Source organism: Diospyros lotus, chromosome 3, assembly GCF_014633365.1.
Source record: "Diospyros lotus cultivar Yz01 chromosome 3, ASM1463336v1, whole genome shotgun sequence".
Lineage (NCBI taxonomy): Eukaryota > Viridiplantae > Streptophyta > Magnoliopsida > Ericales > Ebenaceae > Diospyros > Diospyros lotus.
Window position 1 is genome coordinate 39,586,623 of NC_068340.1, and position 26,431 is coordinate 39,613,053.

Below are 26,431 nucleotides of genomic sequence, written 5' to 3' on the forward strand. Positions count from 1 at the left end.
ACAAAGACTTATTATACAACTACAAGGACTTATTATACAATTAAGGACAAAGAGCAAAGACTCGTGTGAAATTAATTTTGCATTCATAACTTTCTTTTTAAATTATACTAAACAAAGACTTTGAGGCAATAAGTCATCACATAGTTTTTATATATATACTTCTACCTACGAGGAGGCTGCCAGAACCCAAGCAAATATCATATTCTTCACTCTCTTTATCTCTCCCTTTGCTTTGCATAATGCGGACACTGGCAGTGTTTGTGTTGGTCTGGTCTGTGTGTGCAACAGCCAGCAGTGGAGCTGTGAGTTGCAATGAGAAGGAAAAGCAAGCCCTTTTGGATTTCAAGCAAGCTCTCTCCTCTGATCCTCCAGGCGCTCTATCTTCTTGGTCTCCCCATGTTCACGACTCCGATTGTTGCAATTGGAGAGGTGTTCACTGCGACAACATGACCGGTCGAATCGTTGAATTGCATCTTTCCGATCTAAATTTAACAGGCAATCTTACACCTCCGCTGTTAGATCTGAAATTTCTGAGTTATTTGAACCTGAGTTACAACAATAATTTTGGAGGCTCTCCCATTCCAAGTTTCTTAGGTTCTATGACAAGTCTCGTGCATCTGGATCTCTTTGAAGCTGGATTTAAGGGTTTGATTCCTCATCACCTTCGAAATCTGTCCAACATCCGTTACCTTGATCTAGGATATAACGATGGGCTATATGCAGACAATCTCAATTGGATTGCTCATCTTCGTGCTTTGGAATATCTTGACATGAGTAATGTCAACCTTAGCAGGGAAGTTAATTGGCTTCGAGAGGTGAGCAGCCTTCCTTCCCTTTCAGAATTACATTTGAGTGATTGCCAGCTTCAGAATTTGACTCCCTCACTTGAACATGTCAATTTTACATCCCTTACAACCCTTGATCTTTCTTTTAATAATTTCAATTGTGAGATACCAAAGTGGTTATTCAATCTTACTAGCAGCCTTCGAAGCCTTTCTCTTTATAGTAACTCTTTGTATGGTTTTATACCATATGAGGTTGGGCAATTCAAACATCTTCAAGAACTTGGACTATCTAATAATAAATTGAATAGTCCAATTCCTGAATCCCTTGGTAATTTGTCATCCTTGGAATTATTAGATCTCTTTGGAAATCAATTGAATGGTCCAATTCCTGAATTCATTGATAACTTGTCATCCTTGAAATCATTATATATCTTTAAAAATCAATTGAATGGTCTAATTCCTGAATCCCTTGGTAACTTGTCATCCTTGGAATCATTACATCTCTTTGGAAATCAATTGAATGGTCCAATTCCTGAATCCCTTGGTAATTTGTCATCCTTAGAATTATTAGATCTCTCTGAAAATCAATTGAATGGTCCAATTCCTGAATCCCTTGGTAAGTTGTTATCCTTGGAATCATTAGATCTCTCTGAAAATCAATTGAATGGTCCAATTCCTGAATCCCTTGGTAACTTGTCATCCTTGAAATCATTAGATCTCTCTGAAAATCAATTGAATGGTCCAATTCCTAAATCCCTTGGTAAGTTATCATCCTTGGAATCATTATATCTCTTTAAAAATCAATTGAATGGTCGAATTCCTGAATCCCTTGGTAACTTGTCATCCTTGGAATCATTATATCTCTTTGGAAATCAATTGAATGGTCGAATTCCTGAATCCCTTGGTAACTTGTCATCCTTGGAATCATTATATCTCTGGGAAAATCAATTGAATGGTCCAATTCCTGAATCCCTTGGTAACTTGTCATCCTTGAAATCATTATATCTCTGGAAAAATCAATTGAATGGTCCAATTCCTGAATCCCTTGATAACTTGTCATCCTTGGAATCATTAGATCTCTCTAGAAATCAATTGAATGGTCGAATTCCTGAATCCCTTGGTAACTTGTCATCCTTGAAATCATTAGATCTCTCTGAAAATCAATTGAATGGAACTCTTCCAAATAACATTTGGGTTCCATCTTTTCAATTGGAAGTTCTTGGCCTTAGTTCTTGCAAAATGGGTCCATATTTTCCTTCATGGCTAAAAACACAAACATCTCTTTACTACTTAGATATTTCCAAAACTGGGATATCAGACATAATTCCACACTGGTTTTGGGATTGGGCTTTACATAGGAACTATATTGATCTCTCAGAAAACCAGATTGAAGGTGACTTGTCTTCCGTTATGCTAAATGCCACTGTCATTGATATTAGCTCTAATAGATTTAGGGGCAGACTACCACATCTCAGTTCAAATGTTAAGTATTTTATTATTGCAAATAATAATTTTTCAGGACCTATTTCCACTTTCCTTTGCCAAAAGGAAAATAAACAAAATACATTAGAAGTTTTGGATGCTTCATATAACCTTTTGTCGAGCAAACTTTCTCATTGTTGGATGAATTGGCAATCCTTGATCCATGTCAACTTGGGAAACAACAACTTGTCCGGTGAAATTCCCATCTCAATGGATTCTTTATCCAAGCTTCAATCATTGCAGTTGCATAACAATAAATTATTTGGATATATACCTCCATCATTGAAGAATTGTCAATTTTTAGGTCTCATAAATCTGGGTGGAAATGAATTGACAGGAACTATACCAAGTTGGTTGGGACATATTACAAATCTGTCAATTCTCTGCTTAAACTCAAACAAATTTACTGGTAACATTCCACTACATATATGCCATCTTTCCTCTCTTATAGTACTTGATCTTGGAAATAATAACCTAGTTGGAAGCATTCCAAAATGCCTTAGTAATATCACTGAGATGGTTGTCGCAAATACATCATACTTTGGTGCTCTTATGTATGTTAACTATACAACATATGAGGAAAGGCTTTCATTGGTCATAAAAGGAAGGGAATGGGAGTACAAAGAGATTCTACCACTTGTTAGGAGTATAGATCTTTCAAGTAACAACTTGTCTGGATCAATTCCTTCTGAAATATCAAGTCTTGCAGGAATACACTTCCTGAATTTGTCTCATAATCAATTCGTTGGAAAGTTGCCGGAGAAACTTGGAAATATGAAAATGTTAGAGTCTCTTGATGTCTCAAAAAACCATCTTTCAAGTGAAATTCCTCAGAGCATCTCAAACTTGACATATCTTAGTGACTTGAACTTGTCATTCAACAACTTGTCTGGAAGGATCCCTACGAGCACTCAACTCCAAGGCTTTAGTGAATCTGGATTCATGGGCAATCCAGGACTTTGTGGAGCTCCTCTCAAGATAAACTGCACCGATCAACAAAACTATCCAAAAAGAACATTTGCAGTTCGTAAAAATGTTAAAGAGTCTAAAATATTTTGGTTTTATGTTAACATGATATTTGGATTCATCATTGGTTTTTGGGGAGTTTGCGGGACTCTTTTATTGAAGAAAACTTGGAGACATGCTTATTTTCAGTTTATCGATGACATGAAGAACTACATATATGTCATCATAATTCTAACAATGAATTGGATGTGTAGAAAGGTTGGGAGGTGAACCAATGGAGATTGAATGATGTGATCTTTTTTAGGGTATTGCTTGAAGTCCTTTTGATAAAATTCTAGTAAAAAATAAAATAAAAATACTCTTTATTATCGCATTTAATGTAAATTAATTTGCCCATTTTAGTTTCTTTAGAATAAGGAAAAAAGAAAACTTAATACTATCTTGAAGCTCAATGAAAGTTTCCCTAATCAATGTGCCTTTGTTGTACTAATACTACCGTCAAAATCTCATCGCTCACAACATAATGTGGCAGGTTGGGAGGATGAGTGACCGTAGCATTGCCCACTTTATATTTAGAATGGATGAAAGGCACTTAAAATCCACATAGGCACTTTGGTTTAGATTGATTACTATTGGTCTGGGCCCAAATGAACATTCAAAATGAAGCCCAAATCCTTTTAATCTAAATAAAGCATTTCAGCTTTGCCTTTGGGCGTAATTGTAATTTGAGCTATTATTATTCGCAATTGGTTCATTGGATCAATAATTATTTGTCAAAACTTTGGGTTCAATTCACAGAACAACTTGGGGCAAAATTGGGGGGTAGGACCAGATTGGAGAGGTGGGGCTTCCATTAGGAATAGGGTGGGGAAGGAAGCATAGTAAGTAAGAAAATCAAAGAGCGCAGAGGGAATGCGGTTGGCTCTCATGCATTCTTCTGCTTGAGTTTCTGCAATCGCCAATTCGAGTACGGAGTTTTGTTTTCCGGAGAGAATTGTTATATCTTGTGTGATATTTAATTCTAATAAAGAATAAATTTATGTAATATATCACATCACTTATATAATATATTGATACTATATATTATACAAAATTAATGAAAATTAATTAATTAATATAACATAACATATAATAATAATAATTTATATTTTTAAATTATAACAGTACCTCTGCCTGCCTCCACTTGATATGCAGCCACAGTTTATTCTTCCAATGTTCCAACAGCCGCCATGAGCCCCACTGCTCTCTCTCTCTCTCTCTCTCTCCCTCCCTCCCGCTTCTTAATTGGCCGCCTTAATTTCTGGCTATGTGTCTGCTTGTGGGCTGTCTCGCTTTGCAATTATCAACATATTATTATTTACAAGTCATTCGTGTCATAAATTATATTTTATTTTTAAATTGAAAAAAATAATATTATTAATTAATATTTATTATTATAAATTAATAAAAATATTTGACTTACAAAAATAAAATAAAAATGTGAAGAATATAAATAAATTTATGAAAACACTTAATTATAATATTACCCTACTTGTGGATCCTCCCCCGGATATAGCTCTCGCTTTGTATCATCAAATATATATATCTTATAAATTCATTTAATTTCTACTTTCTCGCTTTGATTGATTTAGCTCTCGCTTTATTAAGTGGTTGAAATTCCCAATAGAATTTCAACCACTTAATGAAGCATTGGCTAATTAATAGTAAATTAGAAGCTTAAAATTCTTAAATTCTAAATTCAACTCTTGCAATGTTTTTTTTGATAAATAATTCATATATATATATATATTAAAATGTATTTATATTCATAAAAAAAGAAAATCAGTTATGGGCTTATTCTCTCTGTGCCAGTCTGATATTTTTACAGGTTTTGGACTGTTTTTGTTAATATATTTTTACTAGTACCATGAACCCATACAAACCACCCCATCTACATGAACCAAACAAAACAAAACAAACCCTTTAACTGATAACCAACTTGAATGTTTAGTCAGCTTGTATGATAAATGGGCGTTGTAACGCTCCATTTCTCGAACGTGTTATAATTTAGGATAATTTTAAGATAATTATTATTTTTTTTTATACTACTAAAACTAAGACTAAAGCATATCATTGCTCTTATACATTTCAAAATTTTTATTCATTTATCTCTAAGGAGAATTATTATAAACATTAAATGCGGAAGCTAGAATCGAATCTAAAAAATCAACTTTTACATCACGAGAACATAAATTTCTCAACATAACTTAATCATAAGTTCTCAATTAACATTAACCCTGAATAGGGTTTTACATCATCATTTCTCAAACATTTAGAATTCGAAATAGCAAAACTTAAATACATGAGCAACATAACATACGTTCAACTGATCATACAACTCATCATGCACTTTGCTAAATGCCATTACATGTCTTATTCATCCTCATTTCTGATACTATTGATAAAAACACATAATATTGGTTAAATTATTGAAGAAATATAATATTTCTTTACATCAAATAAGTATGTAAAAATTTGTATGTATGGTTATTTGAGAGATGATTAAACGCTTGTGATAAAAAAAAAAACTCACTATAATCTCTTATTATCGAATCAAATTTAAGATTTAATAATTTATTAAGAAAAATAAATAATAAGAATTTTATATAGATAGAAAACAGGGTAACTGGTAAAAAAGTTATATATATATATATTGAGAATAAAATTGCTCGTAATATTCTCATTTTCAAAATCAGAAACTAATTTGGAAAACAAAAGCCAAACACGCCCCATGGCATCTGTAATCGTATTCATTCATTTTCCGACGGTTACTAAATTCGACCAACACGTGTCCCTGTGAGGATAAGGTTGGTGTTTGCAGTCATTGAAGTCTTATTCGAAATATTACTATTTTGGAAGAAATTATTTTTTGAAACTAAAAAGACATTATTTTTAAATTATAAATTACACGTGGCATCCTAGGTTTGGCGAAAAGTTGAGGATTTCATTCAACTTTATATGAACTTCGTATGTGATAAAAATAATTATTGATTTTTTTAAAATATCAAATTATCCCCTTTCTTTGTGTGTTGCAAAAACATAAATTAAAAACTAAAAATATAAGTGTTCTCCCAATTGATTCGATTATTGAATTGATAGAATTTTTTAAATCAAATAAATTAATTTTTTTAAAAATTAAATTGAACTGATTAAATAATTGTTCGAACTAAAAATATCAAAAAAATAAAAAATAATAAAGTGTAAGTAAATAAAAATAATTAAAGATAAATAAAATTTTAATTAAATCAAAATAGCTGGCCAATGTATCCTTTGAAATGTACATGTTATTATAAAATCTTTGAAATTTACGCGATATTATAATAGTTAACACAATTGTCGATTTTAATGTACCATTTGAAATTATTATAATAGTTCTCAATTCTTTGTCTTTGAAATATTTCCCAGCGAATGAGGTCTTTTATGGTCACACTTAGAATAGAATAAAAGAGTGGAATGATGTCTCCAGACATAGTGCACTGGTAAATATATAAATTATTGGGATTTGAATCAATGCAGCAACTTAAAGAGTAAAATTATTGTTGGAAGATAGTTTTTAGCCATAAGGCAAGTTATGCATGTATTACGCTGAATGAACAACTTTAAGTGTGTATAGATTGTGTTTGTAATGTTTCGAGAGCCCAAAAGAGGATAGCATATATCGAGAATAAGTAAGAAATAAAACATAACCAGTTAGATATATTTTGAGCTGAATATAGCCAACGAACTCTGGGGTTAAGCATGTTTGAAATAGGGTAACTCAAAAATGGGTGATCTATTAGGAAATTCACGTAAGCCCATCAAGGTAAGTTGCTCCGGTCTTTCATATCGCTTGATGCGAGATATTACAAGTGGTATCAGAGTTGACCCTTAGAGAAGGCGGTCTGATGAGGGCGGGGAGTGGTGCCGGGGCGCGAGGCCTGATCAATGAGCGGCTCCTGGCAGGCTTTTAGGATGACAGCCTCCAAAGGGGAGAAGATCTGGAACCAGTTGTAAGGTTGCATAACGAGGATATCATGTACTCAATGGGGGATAATGTAATACCCTGGGAGCTCAAAGAATGATAGTATATGTAAGCACTCCCGCTCGGATATCCCAGCCACCCGGATTATCCGAAAGGGAGCACTTACGGAAGGGGAAAAATAATGAAACACGAGACAAAGACCACCCTAGCATGCATACACAAAAATAAGAACAGCGGAAGCTAAACTATATACACATGCATGCACTACGGGTACCCCGCTAGCACAACGGTCACAAGATAAGTAAAAGAATACGAACTCCTGTGTCGACATACACAAGACTCGAGGAAAGACCTGGCACAGTACGAAAATAAGCGAATAGACCCTACACAACCATCAGAGTTGACAGAGATTGACGGAACTGCCTGTACACAATACTGATTTTGCTGCTAGACGCTGACTCTCTTGCTCGAACCCACGCTGGCACTACCTGGAATGATGGAAACCAAAGTGAGTCGAGAGACTCAGCAAGCATAAAGAAAAGAAAGGTTGTAGGCTGAACATAACCAGAAAAACTCTCCCCAAAATAAACCCCCAGGTACACACAAAGCGTGAGACGCTACAATACAATAGTAGAGCATAATAAAACACATACCGGTCATTGAGGCCCACACAACACACACGGCACCCAAGTCCCATACTAACCTGCCGCTGCCCTGAAAGGCAACAAATATCTCCACAAACTTGCGCGCGTAATCCCGGGTCGGTACTCCCGTCACCCGTATCCATCGGTACTCCCGACAACCGAGCCATAGGCTCCCTCGGAACGGTACTCCCGTCCGAGAACTAATAACTACCAGTAGCCATGCAATGCACATAAAAATGCAATGGCGTAGTGAGCATCAACGTGATACAAAGCGCCCATACATCCAGGCATCAGGCCATGCTCCGCCCACATAGTAAATCACACGCTATGCACATGCCGCGCTGGATGCAACCTAACCAATCTAGAATGTCCGTGTCCAAGCATTCTCAATAGATGAATATCCCAACATGCATCCCGTACCTATGTGCATATCAAATCATGAATAGTAATATAATATATCTAATCATGCAGTAAATCATATACCGGCAGAGCTTGTCAGCAGTGCGTGGCACCGGTTAACGGCCAGTGACTAGGGGTGTCCACTCGACGGTCCACATCAGGGTCGTACAATAGTCTACCCCAACGTCACCAACAATCGACCCCTGCCCTACTGCTCAATAACTCTAACCGAACTATAAATAAATCCGAGAAAAACTATAAATAAACCAGATAAAATCATAAATAAACCCGCCCGTCTAGCAACCTAGTCCCCAGGCTGGGTCCAACATCATTCCCAAATGGAGTGGGGGTGGTACAAACCCCCATAGGCTCACGACGAATAAAATTCTAGAAGTCTCGAATTTAATTTAAATTAAAACAAATGAATAATAATTCAACAAATAAGGCTATGCGTCGAATTAGAGTAAGGGAGATGATAAAATACGAGAAATCACGGAATCTTTCACAGGAATTGAAGAACACAAGGAGAGGGTTAGGAGTTTGCCTTTATACGGTCGTTTCTTGCCTTTCTTGCATTCTCGCTGCAAGGTAAAGCGTTTAATAACTATTAATAAAACCCATTTCTGACATTAATTAAATCTAACCGTGTAATATAAATAATTTAACAGTCTAAAATCCCACGTAGATACACCGTAAATAAAACCCCAACGAGTCTCATATTTAATTTAAATTAAATCACGCTAATAAAATTCTCGAAACCAGCTTAATAATTTAAATTTAAATTAAACAACTCAAAATTCCATAATTAATAAACGGGCCGAAACAGACGAAGGGAGGGTAAATAAATTGACAACGAAAGGAACATCGCAGAGGGAATAAAGAATTTGCCTTAATGAATATATCCTTAGACTTGTTCTGTCCCAAAGCGATAAAAATTATACAAACTGTAACACCGCAATAATTTACCAAAATTAATAAAATTAGGCTCTAAACAAAATTCCAACCGTACAGAATGTTTAATACTAGCTTCTCTACTTACCTGACTAATTAAATCGCAATAAAACTTGATTAAACCCCAATTTCTCCTCCATTTCCACCATTTCTAGCACTGGTTTGCGTTTCTTCTTCTCTGAAATTTCTCTCCCCAGAAACTGCCGCTCGAAATGCCCAATTTCATCTCAAATTGAGGCTTAAAAATGAGAGAAAAGTGGGCGGCACAGCGCGTGCCGCATGGCAGCTGCTGGTTGCCCACCGCCTTCCGTTTTCTCCTCCTACTCCCTTTAACTTATTTGCTTTACTATTTCTTAGGTGTATTAATACAATAAACTCTAATATTATACAATACAACATCTCATATTATATATATATACATATATTTATTCCTTGCACCTCGGCAGCCTCCTCATTTTAAATTTTTAATTTCTCCTAGCTAATATATTCATTTACATAGAATAACATATACTATTAAAGTTATTTCTATGTTAACACTATACATACATCACATGTATATGAATATACTGGTGCCCGGGTGCCACTTCCAGCCTCTCAATTGCTTTCCTATTATTGTATTTATTTTATTTTTAACATACAATACATGTTACACGTCAAGAGTTATAATAATATAAAAAAAAAATAAAATCCTCAATATGCCACACGCAATCCTTTTTTCTTAAAAACCTTATTATAATCACTTTTAAAAAAAATAGAAATTAGTAATTATTATTCATTTTTGAATTACCAGGATGTTACAGTATATATTGAGGATAAATAAGAAAGAAAATAACACTAACTAGATACCTTTTGGACTGAATGTAGGCAACAAACTCTGGGGTTAAGTATGCTTGAGATAGGGTAGCTCAAGGATGGGTGGCCCCCAGAAAGTTTGTGTAAGCCATCAGGGTAAGTTGTTCCGATTCTTTATATCGCTAGATACGGGATGTTACAGTGTTTGCATTCAGATTTATCGGGGGTGCATCACGAAGGAGGTCACTCGCCCTTAAGAATTAGTCGGGAGAAGTTCGAACACTCCAAGTGAATAAAAAAAAGTGGAATGATAATTTTCTTTTATTATTACATTTAATATATTTTAGGATGATTATTCTTGCGAGGCCTCGGTGTTCGTGTCCTCAATTACGCTATGGAAGGTAAATCACATGTAGGGTTTTCGGCCTTTGCGTAGGTAAAAGATTAAACTTACAATCCACCAAATTAACACAAACATATTATTCACCCGACCATTTGATCTATACCTTCGGGTTACATTTAATATATCTTGATTTTTATAAAATAAAATATCATATTTAATGTTAATAAAATGGAATGTATTAGATAAAATATTCTGCCTCGTTCACACTTGTGTATGCATTCCCTTTGTTCTTCGATTCGATTGACGGAGAGATCAAATCAAATTCTTAATCTGTGTTAGAAAATTGAATGCTGGGAACCCTAGCTTTCTCTCTCCTTCCTTCTGCTGATCTGATCTTAGAGTCGTGTTTGCATATAGATAGCGACAATTCATTTCAATGTGGATGTAAACCCTATATTGATCTACTTCCAACACTCACTCTAACTGGATCTTCAAATCAGATCCTCAAAGATCAATATCTTCGATCCGTTCACGATTGAAGTTGTTTCGCAGTTACATAGCTCGAAGCGCCTGATTTCTTCAAAATTTTCTAGGTTTTATTTCCATGCTCCTAGGATTAGATTAACCAGTATGGGAGCTGGGAAGAAATGGTTCTTTGCTCTCTTCGCCCTCGCATTTGTGTCTCTTATGCTCCTCCTCAGGGCCTCCTACTACACTTCACGAAGGCCCTTCGCCGTCGTCGTCCGTCGCAGAGTCGGCTACCCCCCGGCCTTTCGCTTACTACATCTTAGGCGGCAGAGGCAACCCCGAAAGAATTTTTCGGCTGTTGCTGGCGGTTTATCATCCCCGGAACCGGTACTTGCTCCACATTAGGGTGGATGGTTCGGACGACGAGAGGCGGAAATTGGCCGGTTTGGTCAAGTTTGTGGAGGCTATACGTTATTTCACAAATGTTGATGTGATGGGGAAGCTTGATCCTTTGACGTACATGGGATCGACTACCGTCGTCGCGACTTTACATGCGGTGGCTGTACTGTTGAAGGTTGATGGTGGATGGGATTGGTTAATTACCTTGAGAGCAACTGACTATCCGTTACTTACTCAAGATGGTATGCTACTTTACTTTCTGAAGAGAGCAGTATATTGTATAGTGCCAAGACCTATCCAATGTGAGAACACATAGTTCATATGGTCAAATTGGGAATATTTGCTCCCTTTATGCTGCTTTTTTTATTTAGCGGTTATTTATCAAAAAAGAAAAGTAAGTCTACTTGGATTTACTACCTTTGTAATATTATGCAGAATGCTTATGTTAACCCTTTTAGATTAGAGATTAGAACTTTCTGATTAGTTTGAATGTTGAGGCAAATGGTTTTAGGAGGATCATCATCCATTGTTTATTTGTATTAGGTGGGTTGGAGGCCATCCTGGAGGAATTTGTGATTGAAATGATGCAATTTTCTTATCTTGATCACAATTCTGTTTTATTTGAAATTTTCTTTTTGACTATCAAGTTTACCATCTGCCGGTGAAAAAAGGATTCTCAGGATTGTTTGTGGATACCAACAAAGAGCTTTTGGATTTAACAATCAATGGGTTTTCAATATGAGAAGAAACTTATAGACATACGTGTGAGGCAAGCGGTTGGAGTGGAAGAAGTTCGTAGTAAAGGAGATAGAGAAAGACCAAAAAAGTTAGTTTGAGAAGACTTAGATATAACATGGGATATAATGACCTTATAGAAAATATGGCCATGAATAGAGATGATTGAACAGTTATACTTCATTGAGTTGACTCCCTTATTGGGATTAAAGCTTAAGATGCTGATCAAGAAAATTAGAATCATAATTATCATCTATACCTTCTCTTACCATTGTGAATATGAAATTGGTATTTTCTTGACATGCATATTTTGATCTGTGATTAATTGTGTCACTGTCATGAATTTGATGCCTTGGGCTTTTAGTATATACATCAATAAGTTGATATTGAATACCCCAGCATCATGATTTCAATCAAATGCTGAATGGTATTTCTTGTCATTGCTTTGATTTTCTTCGAAGTATATGATATAGGCTGTTAACTTAGTACCTTTGTCTGTTGGTTTCATTTTGTTCCAGAAACTAGGGTGCTTGTAGCAAATGCTTGTGCCGTTGCCTGGCATATGGTGTTTATACTTGAATAATGCACCTTGTGTGGTGGTAGACAATCAAACTTCTTGTTGTGAGTCTCCCACAAATTCCTATTGATTATTGTATAGGAAGTCCTGAGTTAACTAAAGATTTGCTCGTCTTAAATACACTTTCAAATTTATCCCACGTGTTCTCCTCTGTCCAGAGAGACGTCAATTTCATTAACCACTCAAGTGATCTTGGATGGAAAGAGTAGGCTAACCCTTATTGCTAAATAAGCTATAATTTTGCTGCTGACAACACGAACCATATCTGAGCAGCAAGGCTCTGTTTGATGTCAATGCAGGGGTAAAAGGATTCAGCCAATTGTGGTTGATCCAGGGCTTTACTTGGCAATGAGGGTCCAAATATTTCATGCCACACAAAAAGGGCCAACGCCAGATGCTTTTAGGGTCTTCACAGGCAAATCCTTTTTCTGCTTCTTTACTCGTGTTGCTAGTTTAGTTCCCCGTAAATGTTAGCATGAAAAAATTGGGATCAACAGAGGAAAACTACGCTGAAACAGAGTTCTCTGTTATCAGGTTCTCCATGGGTTTTCTTAACCCTGGGTTTTCTGGAATTCTGTATCTTTGGCTGGGATAACCTCCCCCACACCCTTCTAATGTATTTTAACAACGCAATCTTGCCCCAAGAAGTCTATTTCCAATCTGTCATCTGCAATTCACCCTAGTTCAAGAACACAACTGTTAACAGTGATCTGAGATACATGATCTGGGATAATCCCCCCAAAGATGGAACCCCTCTCTCAACACATCAGATTACGAGAAGATGGTTCAAAGTGGAGCTGTTTTTTCTAGGAAGTTTCACAATGACAATCCAGCCCTCGATGTAATTGACAAGAAGATCCTCAACCGCCACCATAACAGAGCTGCACCGGGGGCCTGGTGCTCCGGGCAGAACTGCCGGTGGATAGATCCATGCTCTAGGTGGGATAATGTTAATGGCTTGAAGCCGGGGCCTCAAGCAAAAAGGTTTCAGGAGTCAATAACCAAGCTTCTTGATGATTGGAATGCACATTCAAACCAGTGCAAGTGATGACTTATATCAGGTTTCCTCGGAGGGAGAGAGAGAGACAGAGAAAATTGGAGGGTCGGTCTGATATTGATACAGGTTTTGGGTTGTTTTTGTTTGAAGGGGCTTGGTTCTGAGGTTTCTCTTGTTTTCTGTAGTATTTTTGCAGTTAAATGCAAGTCTTGTATCTTGCTTGATATATTTTTTATTTTTTATTCATTTGTCTTTTTGTTGACAATTAAGGATTTTTCTTCCTAGTGAGAGGGTTGTAGAGTTGTAATTGAACTGAGTCGAGTCGAGTTTCACTAGACTCGGGCTTGGCTTATGAGCTAGTTTCTAGACTCTCTTGACAATATTTGTTATTTTACTTAAACTTAATTTGCCATTTTGCGTTATTATATATATATATATTTTATTAAGTTAAATAATTAAATTAATATATAATAATCTTAATCATATTCAAATTAATTATGTTATTATAATAATTTAAATTTTGATAATTTTATGTTAAATAATATATTATAAAATTATAAATAAATATATTAAGGTATTTATAAACGAGCTTGTTTACGCACTATTCATGATTTTTTAATCGAGTATGTTTACAATTTTCTAATCGAGTTTACTAGTTTTCAAATTGAATGCTCATAAGTTTTAACATGTCAAAATTTATTGAGTTCATATTCGGTTCGTTTACAAATCGAGTTTCAAAGTTAAATTTAATATCGACTCATTTATTTTAACGAACAAACTTGAATGAGTTTTTATCGAGCTGAATACTAAATCACTTGTGAACAGCTTGACTTATTCACTAGTCTAGAGGAATGGTACCTTTGCAGCCTTAGCCTTAGTAGCAGTTGAAATACAAGATATTAATGGGAGTGTCACCACAAGTATTAAATTTAAATATCCAAATATTTGTTCATCCACCAGTGGCCAATTTTCTGATTGAACTGACCAATCTAATCCAATCCAATAGAATTCTCTTAAAATTGAAATACATTTCTCTCCTCCCTCACAAGACATAAAGATACCAACTTGATAAATATAGGGGTCACAATCAAATACTTAATGGATGTTGGGGGAATAAAACCTGCATTGAGAGCAATTCCTTAATTAGTTGAGGACTTATTGTTAAGCGATTGATTATAAAGAAATTACCACTTATCCACCCAACGACTTGATAAACAATAAAAAGTTTACAATTTAAAATATAAAATTTTACATAATAAATAATAGAGTAAGAACAATATTCAACATACTTAAATGCTCAAACTTAGTTGTTTATTCTTTATTCTTTATTCTATTACTAGTGTATACCCGTGCCTAAAAACACGGTGAAAATAATATTAAAATTAAAATATAATTATAATTTATATATATTATATTAAAATTTATAAAGAACTTATAACAAATTTGCTTGTATTAAATACTCTACAAAACTCAAATAAGAAATGAATATATAAGATTTATAATATTAACCAATATTGTAAATCAAAATATAAGAGCAAGTAAAAAATTAAATATCAAACAATACATACAAATCTATATTTTAAAATTATTAAAAAAAATAAATATCAAATAATGCACAACAATCAATACTTCACAATCTAAAAGAAATTAAAATTAAATTACATATCAATTAATGTTACTAACATTAATAGGGGAATTTCGGTTCGGGGCCGAAGAACCTTGGGTTCCCTGATCGCGCATAGTCGGAGAAGGCTTGGGTTCTCGACTATGAGTGGTCAAGAACCCTTGTGTTCCTGAATCTTGGATTTCTCTATCACGCGTGGTCGAGAATTTTTTAATTTTTATATTATTTTAATTAAAAATTATTATAATAATACGAATAAATGAATTTTTTTGAATATTTGCATCTTTTATAATATTTCATTATATTAAATGTTATAGAGCCCATATCCAAATGTATGAGAAAAAAAATGAGAAAGCATGTGAGTGACATCTAAATGTGTGGCCTCTCAATTCGAATGCTTCCTCAAGCCATCTGAATGCATCATGCCTCATCTGAATGTGGCCAAGCATTTAACACATCCGAATAGCTCAAGTCTCCTTCATTTGCCTTAAGTTAAACACTACCATTTTTTTCTTTATACACTCAATCACACCCACACCACTTACACATAACACCCAAGCAACTTACACCTAACATCAACTTACCAATCCATTAAATCTCATAACATTACATTATAATCAGATTAATATCAAGGCATGCAAAATTATTCCCCAGTCCCAACATTGAGTCACTAAATAAATTTACTAATTTTTTTTCAAATGTCACAAATTAATCAACATTAAAATTATAATATTTGTAAAAAAAAAATGAGCACATAAGTAAATCATAGCTCAACTTATCTGTTTGAACATCTTCATTGTATTAGATCATAAACTTACACACAAAATTTGATTGAGAGTTTACATATTATATTTAATTAATTTAATAAATATTAAAATTAAAATTAAAATAATTATAATTAATACATGGGCATCACTATGAGACTACACCAAGAGATTACTCGTATATACAATTTAGTGTATCACTATGAGACTAACACAAGTATTTGCGACCCAACTGACAAACTAAAAGATTTTTGAAGAATAAATATTATACTCAATTATAATAATGTAACAACATCAGCAATTTTAATCTACTATTTTAATCTTCCTTTCTATAGCAAATTGAAATAAAATAGCATATTAAAGTTAACATTTAACCGCAGGTGAAGGAAGATTAATCTGCTATTATTGTTAACATGAAAGGAAGATTAAAATAAAATAAAATTAATATTAACAGTTAACAGTTAACAGATTAACAAATAAAATAGCAAAAAAAAGAACAAAATACATATAAGAACAGAGCCCAGATTATATATAGGAAAAGGAAATTGGGAGCAGCAATCTGGGAGCTACAATACACGAAATATATATATAAACTCTGCCTTAAAACTTATATATAAGAACAGAGCTTATATATACAAACATCAGCACATTGATACACGAAATCTATATATAAGAAGCTTATATATACACAAATATAATATTATACAAAGCTTATTCCCCTTGAGGCAGCGAGACAGACAAAACATATTCCACACACAAAATACATAAATATACACACACACACACAACACCGCCTTAGTTGGTGATTTCTGGGGCATCCATCTACCAGTCACCGGCGACTTTCACTGCCACCGATGTATTTTTATATGATGATCTTGATGAATTCATTTATATGGAATAATCTGTTGGATATATTGACATTCATCATCCTAAACATATTTGTTAATTTAAAAAATCATTATATGAATTAAAATAGTCTCTTAGGCAATGGTACGAACAAAAAATTTGATTTAAATAGCGTTTGTTAAATAGCGTTTTTCTTCCTGCAAGATTTTACTCCTCCAAGTTCTGGTGAAATACAGAGAGTAGAACTCTTTCAATTTAAATAGCGTTTGTTAAAATAGCAAGATAAGAGAGTATTAATATAAAGTCAAAATATTTTTTGGATCAATAAATTTTTTTTTTCATTAAGTGGACGGATAGCATTTCTCCCATTTCATACGTTGAGAAATGACTTGACTTGATGATGGTGATAAGAAAAAAAAAATTTAGTCAAACAAAAGCTTCAAATTAATAATTATAGTGACCAAGACATATATTAGACTAGTAATCACTCAATGAGTCTTGAAAAATAATCAATTCACTAAAATTATTTTAATGCTACAATTAAGTGCTGATTTATATATATTCATGGCAGTAATAATCACATTAAATTTTTATTATGTGATGGAAGACAATTAAAAGTTATTTTTCTAACAAATTAATTAAAAGCAAAGAAAGTCATTTTTAGTGTTGAAGTATCTGACCTAAGATGTTTCTTTTTTTTTTTTTTTATTCTTCTGGTAATAAAAATAGTTCTCAATAATTATATATATATAATTATAAGAAATATTTTATTGATTAATGCATCATGTTTAGCATTTTGGATTTAATCAACTAATAAAATTATTTAATTACTAAAAACAAAATATATTTATTGTTACTAAATCATTATCCAATGATGACACTATCTATTATTGCTACTTAACTATTATTATTTGCAAACAATATACATTTATTGTTATTTGTTGCTCTTTAATCACTTAATATTTTTTCGTGAATAATTGTCGTACACACTGGTACTTACTTTTTATTTATATATTTTTTAATTTTATGAATTTATCTTCCACCATAAATTGCTTTGTTCAAGGAAGTGGAGAATGAGAAATGCTTTTTAAATAAGTCAATTGTGACATAGAAAAGTATGATCCAACAACGTCAAAGAAATCACCACCTACCCACCCCAATAACGACTTGACCTGCTTTTCCAATTCCACCCTTGACTTGATGGTTGTGATAGCCGAAGACTATGGGGTCATGTAGAATTTTTTAATTTAATAATTATAATAATATAAATAGAATTAATGAATTTATCTTTATTTAGTCTTCATTGATGAATTATTTTAAGTAAAATTTCATATTTTTTTTTCTTTTTGTATATACAAAATAATTACAAATATCAACATTAAACTTTTATTGGGAAGGTTGATAACCAAAGACACAACATAAATTTATTTAGTATCCATATTTTATAAACTTTTGTCTCTTCCCTTTCACTGACAAATTCAAGAGCTTAGTGTCCATAACAAAAGTTTGCTGAGCGTCAACTTCTGAATGTTAATTTTATTATATAATTGATATAGAAATAAAATTTAAAATTCTTTTAATAATTTAAACTATTTTATTTAGTGTCTTCGTTATAATTGGCATTCTAGTACGTTGGTTGAATCCCATGGCGGTGGGTGATTTTTTCGAAGTGAGTCGTAAGCCAACGACACAGAATATGGCAACGTTATTTGTTGAAAATTAATCACCAATAAAAACAAAACATTGGTAAATTAGAAATTTTTGATGTAATACATCGAAAGTCTAAAGTCAAATCTAAAGAAGGGATTCTAGAGAAATTAGTGTATATATCGAGAATAGTAAGAAATGAAACAATACAAATTGAATACCTTTTGAGCTAAATATAGATAAAAAATTCTTTGATTAAATATGCTTGAATTAGGGTAGTTTAAGAATGAGTGACCCCTAAAAAATTCGCATAGGTTCGTTAAAATAAGTTGATCCGGTCTTTCTTATCGCTCGATGCATGATGTTATATTTGATCTATGAAAATTTAATGGATAAGAGTGACTGAAATGAGCTAAATAATTAACGACAATTGATTTCGAATAACATGAAAAAACACATACATCTCATGCCTTATGATTGGGAGGTCCACTGATGCAAATTGATTGTACCCATCTTCCTTCGCTTAGAGTCGCTGTTTGTTATCACCATTAATTTAGTCTAAATTTGGCCATTTTTGGTTTCTTCCTAAATGCCCGAGGGGCGATGGTTGGGTATACTTGAATCTTGGCTCTGGTGTTGTAAGCATCCACTGATGTTGTTTTCAAATGACCAAATTTATCTTTAATAGGAATTATGTCTAGTCCAGTTTTTTACAACTTTTATCTTTAATATGACATTTAGTCCCTCAATAATTAAAAAATTTGACATTTGGTTCATGATATAAAAAAAAAACTAAACTTCATAAAAGGCCTAAAAATTTCATAAAAAGATTTAAAAATTTCATAAAAAACCTAAAATATTTTAAAAACTTGATAAAGTTTTTTTTTGTCACTTCTTGTTTAAAGATCTCATTTGGCAATTTGTAAACAAGATTTATAGATTTAATAAAGTTTTCGTTGTTTTTCATTTGAATTCTCGTTATCACAATTTTCCATTTAAGTCTTTTTATGAAATTTGGTCCCTTTTTCTTTAATATTTTAGGTTTTTTTTTAATGAAATTTAGGTCTTTTAAAATATTTTTAGGTTTTTTTATGAAATCTATGTCTTTTTTAAATATTTTTAGGTTTTTTATGAAAATTTTATGCATTTTTATGAAGTTTTAGTCTTTTTTATGAAAATTTTAGATCTTTTTATAAAATTTAGACATTTTTTGAATATTTTTAGTTATTTTTATAAAATTTAGGATTTTTTTAATCAAATTTGGTCTCTTTTTTCATATCAAGGATTAAATATTATTATTTTTAATTATTAAGGGACCAAATGTCATATTTATGTATTAAATTTAATCTGATATACCTTACAAACATGACTTTTTTTTTTTGTAACGTGACATCTTACATAATGTAAATAATAACTCCGTTTATTTTCAGTAACAATAAGAATTAATAATTTTTAATTATTGAAATACCGAATTTTGACATTTTACATATTAGAAATTAAATACCATAAAGTTTGTAAAAGATATTTTTTAACTTTTAAATTATAATTAGAGATATCCTATATATACCGTAAAGATGTTTTAAAAGTTATACTATTTATTTAAAAAATCTAGTGATTTGATAAAAAAATTTACAACTAACAGAAATGCTCAAATTTCAGTCATTTAATATAATTTTTCATTTGATAACTTTCTTTATACTCTTGAAATTAATTATCTCTACGCACAAACAAACATGACACCAACTAAATTAATTTAAATAATAATTTACAAATTAAAAAAAAACTAAATTAAATATATTTTTTAACTTATGTGACACGGCTGGGATGCACCTTTTCGCTAGTATATACTAAACAAAGACTTATTATACAACTACAAGGACTTATTATACAATTAAGGACAAAGAGCAAAGACTCGTGTGAAATTAATTTTGCATTCATAACTTTCTTTTTAAATTATACTAAACAAAGACTTTGAGGCAATAAGTCATCACATAGTTTTTATATATATACTTCTACCTACGAGGAGGCTGCCAGAACCCAAGCAAATATCATATTCTTCACTCTCTTTATCTCTCCCTTTGCTTTGCATAATGCGGACACTGGCAGTGTTTGTGTTGGTCTGGTCTGTGTGTGCAACAGCCAGCAGTGGAGCTGTGAGTTGCAATGAGAAGGAAAAGCAAGCCCTTTTGGATTTCAAGCAAGCTCTCTCCTCTGATCCTCCAGGCGCTCTATCTTCTTGGTCTCCCCATGTTCACGACTCCGATTGTTGCAATTGGAGAGGTGTTCACTGCGACAACATGACCGGTCGAATCGTTGAATTGCATCTTTCCGATCTAAATTTAACAGGCAATCTTACACCTCCGCTGTTAGATCTGAAATTTCTGAGTTATTTGAACCTGAGTTACAACAATAATTTTGGAGGCTCTCCCATTCCAAGTTTCTTAGGTTCTATGACAAGTCTCGTGCATCTGGATCTCTTTGAAGCTGGATTTAAGGGTTGATTCCTCATCACCTTCGAAATCTGTCCAACATCCGTTACCTTGATCTAGGATATAACGATGGGCTATATGCAGACAATCTCAATTGGATTGCTCATCTTCGTGCTTTGGAATATCTTGACATGAGTAATGTCAACCTTAGCAGGGAAGTTAATTGGCTTCGAGAGGTGAGCAGCCTTCCTTCCCTTTCAGAATTACATTTGAGTGATTGCCAGCTTGAGAATTTGACTCCCTCACTTGAACATGTCAATTTTACATCCCTTACAACCCTTGATCTTTCTTTTAATAATTTCAATTGTGAGATACCAAAGTGGTTATTCAATCTTACTAGCAGCCTTCGAAGCCTTTCTCTTTATAGTAACTCTTTGTATGGTTTTATACCATATGAGGTTGGGCAATTCAAACATCTTCAAGAACTTGGACTATCTAATAATAAATTGAATGGTCCAATTCCTGAATCCCTTGGTAATTTGTCATCTTTGGAATTATTAGATCTCTTTGGAAATCAATTGAATGGTCCAATTCCTGAATTCATTGATAACTTGTCATCCTTGAAATCATTATATATCTTTAAAAATCAATTGAATGGTCTAATTCCTGAATCCCTTGGTAACTTGTCATCCTTGAAATCATTACATCTCTTTGGAAATCAATTGAATGGTCAAATTCCTGAATCCCTTGGTAACTTGTCATCATTGGAATCATTAGATCTCTCTGAAAATCAATTGAATGGTCCAATTCCTGAATCCCTTGGTAAGTTGTCATCCTTGAAATCATTATATGTCTCTGAAAATCAATTGAATGGTCCAATTCCTGAATCCCTTGGTAACTTGTCATCCTTGAAATCATTAGATCTCTTTGAAAATCAATTGAATGGTCCAATTCCTAAATCCCTTGGTAAGTTATCATCCTTGAAATCATTATATCTCTTTAAAAATCAATTGAATAGTCCAATTCCTGAATCCCTTGGTAACTTGTTATCCTTGAAATCATTAGATCTCTCTAAAAATCAATTGAATGGTCCAATTCCTGAATCCCTTGGTAACTTGTCATCCTTGAAATCATTAGATCTATCTAAAAATCAATTGAATGGAACTCTTCCAAATAACATTTGGGTTCCATCTTTTCAATTGAAATATCTTTTTGTTAGTTCTTGCAAAATGGGTCCAAATTTTCCTTCATGGCTAAAAACACAAACATCTCTTTACTACTTAGATATTTCCAAAACTGGGATATCAGACATAATTCCACACTGGTTTTGGGATTGGGCTTTACATAGGAACTATATTGATCTCTCAGAAAACCAGATTGAAGGTGACTTGTCTTCCGTTATGCTAAATGCCACTGTCATTGATATTAGCTCTAATAGATTTAGGGGCAGACTACCACATCTCAGTTCAAATGTTAAGTATTTTATTATTGCAAATAATAATTTTTCAGGACCTATTTCCACTTTCCTTTGCCAAAAGGAAAATAAACAAAATACATTAGAAGTTTTGGATGCTTCATATAACCTTTTGTCGAGCAAACTTTCTCATTGTTGGATGAATTGGCAATCCTTGATCCATGTCAACTTGGGAAACAACAACTTGTCCGGTGAAATTCCCATCTCAATGGATTCTTTATCCAAGCTTCAATCATTGCAGTTGCATAACAATAAATTATGTGGATATATACCTCCATCATTGAAGAATTGTCAATTTTTGGGTCTCATAAATCTGGGTGGAAATGAATTGACAGGAATTATACCAAGTTGGTTGGGACATATTACAAATCTATCAATTCTCTGCTTAAACTCAAACAAGTTTACTGGTAACATTCCATTACATATATGCCATCTTTCCTCTCTTATAGTACTTGATCTTGGCAATAATAACCTAGTTGGAAGCATTCCAAAATGCCTTAGTAATATCACTGAGATGGTTGCTGCAAATACATCATACTTTGGTGCTCTTGTGTATACCAATCATAGAAAATATGAGGAAAGACTTTCATTGGTCATAAAAGGAAGGGAATGGGAGTACAAAGAGATTCTACCACTTGTTAGGAGCATAGATCTTTCAAGTAACGACTTGTCTGGATCAATTCCTTCTGAAATATCAAGTCTTGGAGGATTACACTTTCTGAATTTGTCTCATAATCAATTTGTTGGAAAGTTGCCAGAGAAACTTGGAAACATGAAAATGTTAGAGTCTCTTGATGTCTCAAGAAACCATCTTTCCAGTGAAATTCCTGAGAGCATCTCAAACTTGACATCTCTTAGTGACTTGAACTTGTCATTCAACAACTTGTCTGGAAGGATCCCTACGAGCACTCAACTCCAAGGCTTTAATGAATCCAGATTCATGGGTAATCCAGGATTTTGTGGGGCTCCTCTCAAGATAAACTGCACCGATCAACAAAACTATTCGAAAAAAACATTTGCAGTTCGTAAAGATGTTAAAAAGTCTGAAACATTTTGGTTTTATATTAGCATGATATTTGGATTCATCATTGGTTTTTGGGGAGTTTGCGGGACTCTTTTATTGAAGAAAACTTGGAGACATGCTTATTTTCAATTTGTTGATAACATGAAGAATCATATATATGTCATTGTAATTCTAACAATGAATTGGATGCATAGAAAATTTGAGAGGTCAATCGATGAAGATTGAATGATGTCATCTTTTTTAAGGTATTGCTTGAAGTCCTTTTAATAAAATTATAGAAAAAATAAAATAAAAATACTCTTTATGGCTCGTAATTACTGTAAATTAATTTTCTCATTTTGATTTCTTTAGAATATATAGGAACAAAGAAAACAAAATACTATCTTGAAGGTCAAGAAAAGTTTCCCTAATCGACGTGCCTTTGCTGTACTAATACTAAACGTCAAAATCTCGTCGCTCCCAACATAATGTGGCAGGTTGGGAGGATGAGTGACCGTAGCATTGCCCACTTTATATATTTAGAATGGATGAAAGCTACTTAAAATCCACATAGGCACTTTGGTTTAGATTTGATTATTATTGGTCTGGGCCGAAATGAACATTCAAAATGAAGCCCAAATTCTTTTAATAATCTAAATAAAGCATTTCAGCTTTGCCTTTGGGCGTAATTGTAATTTGAGCTATTATTATTCGCAATTGGTTCATTGGATCAATAGGAGAACCCTTGGGCCAAGCATTATAATTTGTCAAAACTTTGGGTTCAATACACAGAACAACTTGGGGCAAAATTGGGGGGTAGGACCAGATTGGAGAGGTGGGGCTTCCATTAGGAATAGGGTGGGGAAGGAAGCATAGTAAGTAAGAAAATCAAAGAGCGCAGAGGGAATGCGGCTGGCTCTCATGCATTCTTCTGCTTGAGTTTCTGCAATTGCCAATTCGAGTACGGAGTTTTGTTTTCCGGAGAGAATTGTTATATCTTGTGTGATATTTAATTTTAATAAAGAATAAATTTATGTAATATATCACATCACTTATATAATATATTGATACTATATATTATACAAAATTAATGAAAATTAATTAATTAATATAACATAACATATAATAATAATAATTTACATTTTTAAATTATAACAGTACCTCTGCCTGCCTCCACTTGATATGCAGCCACAGTTTATTCTTCCAGTGTTCCAACAGCCGCCATGAGCCCCACTGCTCTCTCTCTCTCTCTCTCGGTGGGGAAGGACGCGCGAGCAGCAACGAGCCAGCAGGCGCGCACGGTGGCGGGCGGTGACTCGCGATGGCACGCGGAGGCAGCAGCGGAGGCCGGCAAGGGCCGGCGCTGGTGCGCGTAGGCGTGCGCGCCATGAAGGAGAAGAAGGAGGCAGCAGTCGTGGGAAGAAGAAAGGGAGAGGAAGAAAGGAAGAAGAAGGAGAAGAAGAAAGGAAGAAGAAGAAATGAGAAAGAGGAAGAAGAAGAAAAAGAAAGAAGGAGAGAAGGGAGAAGAAACAAGGCGCGGGGGAGAAGACAGGGGAAGAAGAAGAAGAGGAGGAGGAAGAAATTAAAATAAGGGATTTTGGAATTTTTTGGCATGAAAAGTGATCAGGTACGTGGGTAAAAATTAATAGAAATATGTTATGTTTAAATTATAAATTTTTCACGATTAAAATTAATTAATTTGAGTCTTGGTTGTATTATTTGTTAGGAAATTATTTAATTTGCCTCAGGAGCTTGAGAGAGGTCGGAATCAGTTAGTTTCAGGCAAGTTTCTAATGCTTTCCTCGTATTCTTTAATTCCCGTGAGAAACCCTATAATTTCTCATATTTTATATCCTCCCTTCGTCTGTTTCGGCCCGTTTATTAATTATAGAATTTTGAGTTGTTTGATTTAAATTTAATTTATTAAGCTGGCTTCGAGGATCTTATTAGCGTGATTTAATTTAAAATAAATATGAGACTTACTGGAATTTTATTGTGGTGCGCTTACGAGGGATTTTAGACGGTTAAAATATTTATATTACACGGTAGATTTATTTAATTAAAGCTGCGATTTTATTTATTGCCAGCGAATGTTTTACTTCGCAGCAGGTGTGCAAGAAAAGCAAGGAACGGCCGTGTAAAGGCAAGCTCTTAACCCTCTTTTCCTAATCTTTAATTCCCGTGAAAGACCCCGTGATTTCCTGTACTTTATCCTCTCCCTTACTCTAATTCGGTATCTAACTTTATTTGTTAAATTATTATTCATTTGTTTTAATTTAAATTAAATCCGAGACTTCTAGAGTTTATTTGTTGAGTGCCTACGGGGGTTTGTACCGCCCTCATTTCTTTTCAGAATGATGTTGAACCCAGTTTGGGGAACTAGGTTCCTAGTTGTGCGGGTTTTATTTACGGTTTTTCTCGAATTTACTTATGATTTGGTTAGAGCTATTAAGCAGTAGGGCAGGAGTCGACTGTTTGGTGACGTTGGGTAGACTATTGTACGGCCCTGAAGTGGACCGTCAGGTGGACACTTCTAGTCACTGGGCGTTGACCGGTGCCGGGCACTGCTGACTAGCTCTGCCGGTATGTGATTTACTGCATGATTAGATACATTGTATTACTGTTCATGATTTGATATGCACATGGGTACGGGATGCATATTGGGATATCCATTTATTGAGTATGCTTGGACACGGACATTCTAGTTTGGTTAGGTTGCATCCAGCGCGAGCATATGTATAGCGTGTGGTTTACTATGTGGGCGGAGTATGGCCTGATGCCTGGATGTATGGGCGTCAGTGTATCACGTTGATGCTCACTACGCCATTGCATTTTTATGTGCATTGCATGGCTACCGGTAGTTATTAGTTCTCGGACGGGAGTACCATTCCAAGGGAGCCTATGGCTCGTTGTCGGGAGTACCGACGAATATGGGTGACAGGAATATCGGCCCGAAATCGCGCCTGCAGGTTTAATTATTAGTTTATTATATTAATTTAATTTAAAGTGATCACTTATATATATATATATATATTTGGTTGATATTAACAATAATAATGTTAAGTATAGGAATCATAATATTAATAAACATAATAATAATAAATTA

General features: G+C 33.8%; 2 protein-coding genes and 1 pseudogene across 4 annotated transcripts; all 3 read left to right on the top strand.

Annotated features, from left to right (window-relative positions):
- Window positions 1–159: 159 nt before the first annotated feature.
- LOC127797292 (receptor-like protein EIX2) lies at window positions 160–4,492 on the top strand. Of its 3 annotated transcripts, XM_052330073.1 has the most exons (3): window positions 160–645; window positions 724–815; window positions 4,428–4,492. In XM_052330073.1, exons 1-3 carry the CDS (start codon window positions 240–242, stop codon window positions 4,464–4,466), a joined length of 537 nt encoding a protein of 178 aa, XP_052186033.1. In that variant the 5' UTR covers window positions 160–239; the 3' UTR covers window positions 4,467–4,492. The 3 variants fall into 3 exon arrangements, with proteins under 3 accessions (XP_052186033.1, XP_052186031.1, XP_052186032.1); XM_052330071.1 differs by having other exon boundaries at window positions 162–815; XM_052330072.1 differs by lacking the exon at window positions 4,428–4,492 and adding an exon at window positions 3,164–3,601 and having other exon boundaries at window positions 162–815.
- Window positions 4,493–10,657: 6,165 nt separating this feature from the next.
- LOC127797286 (beta-glucuronosyltransferase GlcAT14A-like) lies at window positions 10,658–13,589 on the top strand (annotated as a pseudogene).
- Window positions 13,589–24,496, top strand: LOC127796995 (receptor-like protein EIX2). The gene is made up of 5 exons (XM_052329389.1): window positions 13,589–13,602; window positions 13,689–13,749; window positions 13,906–13,984; window positions 20,571–20,915; window positions 20,993–24,496. The coding sequence occupies exons 1-5, from the start codon at window positions 13,589–13,591 to the stop codon at window positions 23,569–23,571; spliced, it is 3,078 nt and encodes a 1,025-aa protein (XP_052185349.1). The 3' UTR covers window positions 23,572–24,496.
- The last annotated feature ends 1,935 nt before the right edge of the window (window positions 24,497–26,431 follow it).